Source organism: Chelonoidis abingdonii, chromosome 4, assembly GCF_003597395.2.
Source record: "Chelonoidis abingdonii isolate Lonesome George chromosome 4, CheloAbing_2.0, whole genome shotgun sequence".
In the NCBI taxonomy this organism is placed as follows: domain Eukaryota; kingdom Metazoa; phylum Chordata; order Testudines; family Testudinidae; genus Chelonoidis; species Chelonoidis abingdonii.
In genome coordinates, this window is record NC_133772.1 from 37678299 (window position 1) to 37684298 (window position 6000).

Below are 6000 nucleotides of genomic sequence, written 5' to 3' on the forward strand. Positions count from 1 at the left end.
TATGCTCTGCCTCCCATGGTCTTGAGTGGGTGTTGGGAAGAAGAGACTAGCCTGAGCACAGCGCATTCCAGCAAGCCCGTCTCCACTCCCAGCCTTCCATTCCCCAGCCTGGCCTATCTCTAACCTGCCCTCTCCACTGGGGCCTCCACACCAGCAGTGAGGTCCCTGCAGGGATGGGGTAAAGGAGCCTTTGTGTGACTGAGCATCGGGCCCCTTGTGCCAGGCCTGGGAGAGGAGCTTTGCTGAGCGTTTCACTCCAGCCAGGGTTTTTACTTTGCCTTCTGCAGTGCAGCCGGTGGCCTGCCTGTGCTCCCTCTGCGTGGTGCTGCAGGGACCCAGGGCTGATCCTTCTGGGGCAGAGGTTCTTCTGCTTCCTCCTCTTCTCCAGCGAGTGGGAACTTGTCCACCGAAAGGTCCATGTTATCCGTGTAGGCCTCTGCGGCCGCTGTGACTCTGTGAGGGGCTGTGTACCTGGAGAGAGTCTTGAACAGGGCAAAGCAGTGAGGGGAGGAAAGGAAAGAGAGAGGATTATTCTCCAGCCCCCTCTACCAGCTGGATTTATTCCTGCTCAGTGCTTGTCATGGCCCCTCCCACAGCCTGTTACTGAAACTCTGACCCGGGTGGGAGCAATAAACTGACCACCACCCGGCAGACTCTGGGGACGGAAGAAAATGCTGCTTCTGAGGTTGGGCTTGGCTCTGTAGGGAGGCAAAGGACAACTGCTGACAGTGGAATGACCAGTGCAGCCTTGGGGCGGTGTGGTGACCGACAGAGAACTGGCTGCTGTTTTGCTGTGAAGCCTTAGAACACTGAGAACACCAGCAGCTTTCAAGGTCTGTCTTTCCCCCTCCTGGAATCAGAGGGATGTTGTATAACCCAGACATAGCTCCCAGGAGAGGCTCAGTGCCAGAGGACAGGAACAAGGCCACAAGGTGACATCAGTGCAAAAAGGCTGTTGTCAAACTCAGGGCTGCAATTAGCTCTGCTTCCAGCATCCATCTCAGCTCAGATCCCTGAGCTTCCTGTACTTGGGCACAAGGGGGCAGCTTTGTTGAGAAGATGATTGCACTGGCAGCTGCTGGGCAGTGTACCTGGAGCAGCACAGGTGTAGCAGGAAAATCTTCACCAGAGAGATGAAAGCTGGGAAGTTGAAAATCAAAACCTTTTGCTCATGGGAAGGATACCTGCTTGTGTGCTTCCTCCCCTGCAGCCAAGGGGAAGCAAAGCAGAGACACGCCAGCATGCCGGTGAGCGACAGCTTTACTTCCTGGCCGCTGTCACGCAGCAGGGGCCTGTGTCCACTGCCCCCAGTTGCAGCTGTGACACATAGAGCTGAGTGCATGTCTCCTGGAAACTCAGTGTAACGGGCCAGAGAATCCCACTGAGGAGGCTGCTCCCTATACTCACAATCTTCATCCTCCTCCTCCGTAATGCTTTGCTATCTAGCTCCATTTATTGGACACCTGGTCATAGCTCCAGGTATTTCAACCACACAACCATGTCTACTTGCACAGTCCCATGGGGAAAAATTGCAGCCAAGCTCCCCACTCCTTGCCTCCTTCTCCCTCCCTCCTCCCAGTGTGCTGCGTCCCTGCTCCTCCAGCACTTCCTGCTGCCTAACAGCAGTTTGGTGGCGCTTAGCGCTTTCCAGGAGGGAGGGGGAAGGAGCAGAGACGCTCAGGGGCACACCTGGGGGAAGGAGGTGGACTGGGGGCAGGGCGGGCTGAGGGCAGTGCAGGGGTGGGAAGAGGTGGGGGGTTGGTGAGTACCCACCCGGGCAGAGGGGAAGTTGGCACTGTAGGGGTGAGTGGCAGGCGGGGGGTGAAGATGCAAGCGATGGGCAGGCGAGCGAGCAGGTGGGGTGGCAAGCGGTGGGTGGGGGACTAAGGAGGGATGCAGTAAGCCAGCAGTAGCCAGGGGATGAGGAGGGGCATGGTGGGGGGCAGGACCTGGGGCAGAGGGGAGCAGAGCCTGGGAGGATTGGGGGTGGACTGTGGGTGGGGCTGATGGCACCCCAATGTGTTCCGATATTTTAGTGTGGTGATCTAGTCACCCTAGGCGCAGAATCAGCTCCATGGCAGGCAAACAAAACTCTGGCTGAAACCGACACACTGTGCACCAGCCCTGAGAGCTCCACCAGTCACCAGCTGGTCCCAGCATCTGCCTTTTACACTCTCTGTTTTGCTGTATGTGCCAGTTGTACAGACACCTTGGACTGAAATGCGCCACCAGTCAGCACTGTGCAGGGGGCCTCCTGATTCACTGGGTGCACTATATTAAGCTGCTGAGCGGGCTCCAATATCCCAGCAGCACCCTCCACCATGGGACCCACCCCTAATCCCAGCCCAGTGCGGAGGGCAGGCCCTGGGTGGGAGTGGAGAGTGATCCCACCCTGCAGAGGCAGAGGCTCCCCGCTCTGGGCATTAGGAGCTGGTGCACGGGAGTCACAGAACATCGGTTGAGCTCAGCTGGGCCACCCCTCCATCATGCCCCCACACACCAGGTCACGTTGCCCAGAGTGGGAGCCAGCCCCACGGGACAGGAACCACCACTGTGAGATGAGCGTGATCCAGCTGCGCCTCCAGCGAGGACCCGCCTTCCGCACTGGCAGCGATAAGGGTCACTGTGGCAGGGCTAGCCACAGAAAGGGCTGCCCAGTTACACCACAGTAAAGAGCATCCCCCCTAAAAGGGGGATTTCACCCCTTCTTCTAGGAGAAATCCCAGAAGCTTCCTCCAAGTCTCTCCCTGTTCTGGGGCAAAAGGAGCCAGAGGTGGTGCTAGCCCATTGGGGGCCCTAAGCAGGAATAATTGGGGGGCAGCCCCACAAACAACGCATACTAAACAAGTCAAAAAAGGCCCCTCTTGAGCTGCTTGGGGCCCTAGACAATTGCTTAGTCTGCTTATGCCTAGCACTAGCTCTGAAAGGAGCCCGTTATAAACCCAGTCCCATTTCCCAGCAGGCTTTGTCAAGAACCCAGACTATGACCCTGGCTGCCGTGGGGACTACACTTCCCAGCAAGCCCTGAGCTAGCTTTGCCCCTCATGGGGGGAAGGAGAGGGGAGATCCCATCCCCTGGCTGGCCATGGGGGAACACAGGTCCTGAAAGCAGTCAGGAGCCTGGGTTTTAACCTATGGCCCAGGCTGCCTGTGAAGACTCACTCTTTACATATTAACCCAGCCCTGACATATCAAGCAGGTCATTAGCAGGGTCACAGATATGTGTGTGTGGTGGAGATCATCCTGCAGGCATGCCCTCTAGTAGACCCACACTGTCTGGGAAGGTTCCCATGATGTGAGCCCACTTGGGGCCATCAGTTACACCTGACATAGAGAGGTGTACAGACTAATACAGGATCCCTCCCACCCCGGCATCCCCCCAAGTGCAACTCACCTGGCCCTTTGTATTGCTGAGGACTGTGGTGCATTCTGGGCCCGTTCTGAAATACTGCTGGGTCCTCAGTGTCACGTCTGCAGGTTTTTTATGGGTGCAAGCAGCTCCTGCAGCCCAGACCTAAAAACCAGGGCAGACTATTACTGCTGATTATTTGTTTTAGTGAAGCACCTAGGAGCGCTAGTCGTGGACCAGGGCCCCATTGTGTGCAGTGCTGTACAAACACAGAACAAAAAGACTGCCCCTGCCCCAAAGAGTTTACAGTCGGATGAACATGTCCTGCCCCTGTGAAAGGGAATCAAGTCTGTGCAGGTCCCAGAGCTGACTCCATATCGCTTATGCCAGCACATCCCTCTCCATTAAAGTAGCACCTGGCTTTTCAATATCCCCTATCATCGGAGGGCTTTCAAATACCTTCCTGACGTTAGCCAGCAGGGCAGCTTGCCTCAGCATAAGCATGGGGGCAGGATTGGGCCCCCCAGGAGCACAACCCACCTGTATGGTAGGTATGGTTGTTTCCATTTCACAGATGAGGAAAGAGAGCCCCCAAGAAATGACTCTCCCAAGGTCACTGTGACATTGCAGTCTATAGGATTTTATAAAAATTTGATGAGTGAATATAATGTAACTGGAATATGCTTCATGCAAAAGGTCTCTTGTAAGGTATCATTACAAAGCTTATTGTCTGGTGGGCATCCTATTTGTATAAATGTATCATTCTTGTGTCTGAAACTAGAAATATGAAATATAACTCTGAGGGCCTATTGTAATTATGCAAAATGTGGGCCATTAATGGTGGTTTGGAATCTTAATGGCTCCCATCAACCAGGACAATTGACTGGATGGCTCTGTTTTCAGACAAGCCTTCCTGTGAGTCAAGCTGGGAGGCATGAAGGCTTGGGGGTCTTACAGTGACATGTGATCATGTTACATGAACTGGAATCCATCTTTTCCAGTGAGCGGGGGTGGAAACCCAGAGGGACAAAGAATTCCCACCTTACGCAAAAGATATATAAATGGATGGAACAGAACAGAGGAGAGGAGTCATCATGAAGAATCCCCTAGCTACCACCTGAGCTGGAACAAGAGTTGTACCAGGGGAAAGAATTGTGCCCAGGCCTGGAAGGTGTCCAGTCTGAGGAAAAAACTTACTGAAGCATCTCTGAGGGTGAGATTATCTGTATTCAGTTTGATCAGACATAGATTTGCGCATTTTATTTTATTTTGCTTGATGACTTACATTGTTCTGTCTGTTACCACTTGGAACCACTTAAATCCGACTGTCTGTATTTAATAAAAATCACTTTTTACTTATTAATTAACCCAGAGTATGTATTAATACCTGGGGGAGCAAACAACTGTGCATGTCTCTCTATCAGTGTTATAGAGGGTGAACAATTTATGAGTTTACCCTGTATATGCTTTATACAGGATAAAATGGATTTAGTTGGGTTTAGACCCCATTGGGAGTTGGGCATCTGAGTGTTAAAGACAGGAACACTTCTGTTAGCTGCTTTCAGGTAACCCTGCAGTTTTGGGGCAAGTAATTCAGACCCTGGGTCTGTGGCCACATCTAGACTACGTGCCGTATTGGCGCGTTAAAATCGATTGCTCAGGGATCGATATAGCGCGTCTAATCTAGATGGGATATATCGATCCCTGAGCGCGCTTATATCGATTCCGGAACTCCACCAACCCCAACGGAGTTCCGAAATCGACATGGCGAGCCGCGGACATCGATCCCGTGCGGTGAGGACGGGTGAGTAAATCGATTTTAGATATTCGACTTCAGCTACGTTATTCACGTAGCTGAAATTGCGTATCTAAAATCGATTTTACCCCGTAGTGTAGACCAGCCCTGTGTTGGAGCTGACGGGAGTGTCTGGCTCAGCAAGACAGGGTGTTGGGGTCCTGAGCTGGCAGGGAAGGGAAGGGTAGAAGTAGTCTTGGCACCTCAGGTGGCAGCTCCGAACAGGGTTTCTGTGATCCAACCCATCACAGTCACACAGTGTGTGGCGGTGGAGGAGTCCAAGGCCCCTGCTTTAGCCAGTAGGCTGCCTGCTTTACTCCTTGTTCTGGTAGCCCATGTTCCATGATCTGTAGCTCAGGCTGGTGATATCTTTCCATCTGCCTCATAATTTGGCCAGGAGGCTTCCAAAGCTGCTGTGCCCTCACTGATGAGGGGACAGGGTCTGCTGCACTGGGGCCAAGAGTGATTAAACCGGTAAAGGCCTCTGCAAGACACACAGTGTCAAGTGTTGTTTTAAAAGTGGGGAGGGCTGAGCTGGCCAAAACCCTGTTGGGGGAGTGAGCTTCACAGCCCTGGGGCCCCCACAGCTCGGGCTCTGCCACCTCCCCCACCCACCTCAGGAGTGCTGGAGGGAACCCCTGAAGGGGGATGCTGCATAGCCTGGTGTGGTAATCTAGCCGTCCAGTCCCAGACCTGGACTTTAGTGTCCACCAGTCTGGTCCTGTCCCAAACCTGGACTTTTGTTTCCAAAGTTTGGGGGCTTACCTGAAACTCCCCCAAGCTCACTACCAGCTTGGATATTCTCGCTGCCACCAGATCAGGAATTAATCTATGGGGCCTGATCCCCCCTTTCCTC

General features: G+C 53.6%; 1 protein-coding gene across 1 annotated transcript in view; it reads right to left on the reverse strand.

The window, feature by feature from the left end:
* Nucleotides 1–6000, reverse strand: part of LMNTD2 (lamin tail domain containing 2) — a 77087-nt gene that overhangs the window by 5849 nt on the left and 65238 nt on the right. The window contains exons 11-12 of the mRNA XM_075065831.1: nt 3395–3514; nt 274–482 (exon numbers count right to left, since the gene is read on the reverse strand). Of these exons, the coding sequence (XP_074921932.1) occupies nt 274–482; nt 3395–3514 (329 nt within the window). The remainder of the gene's footprint in view (nt 1–273; nt 483–3394; nt 3515–6000) is intronic.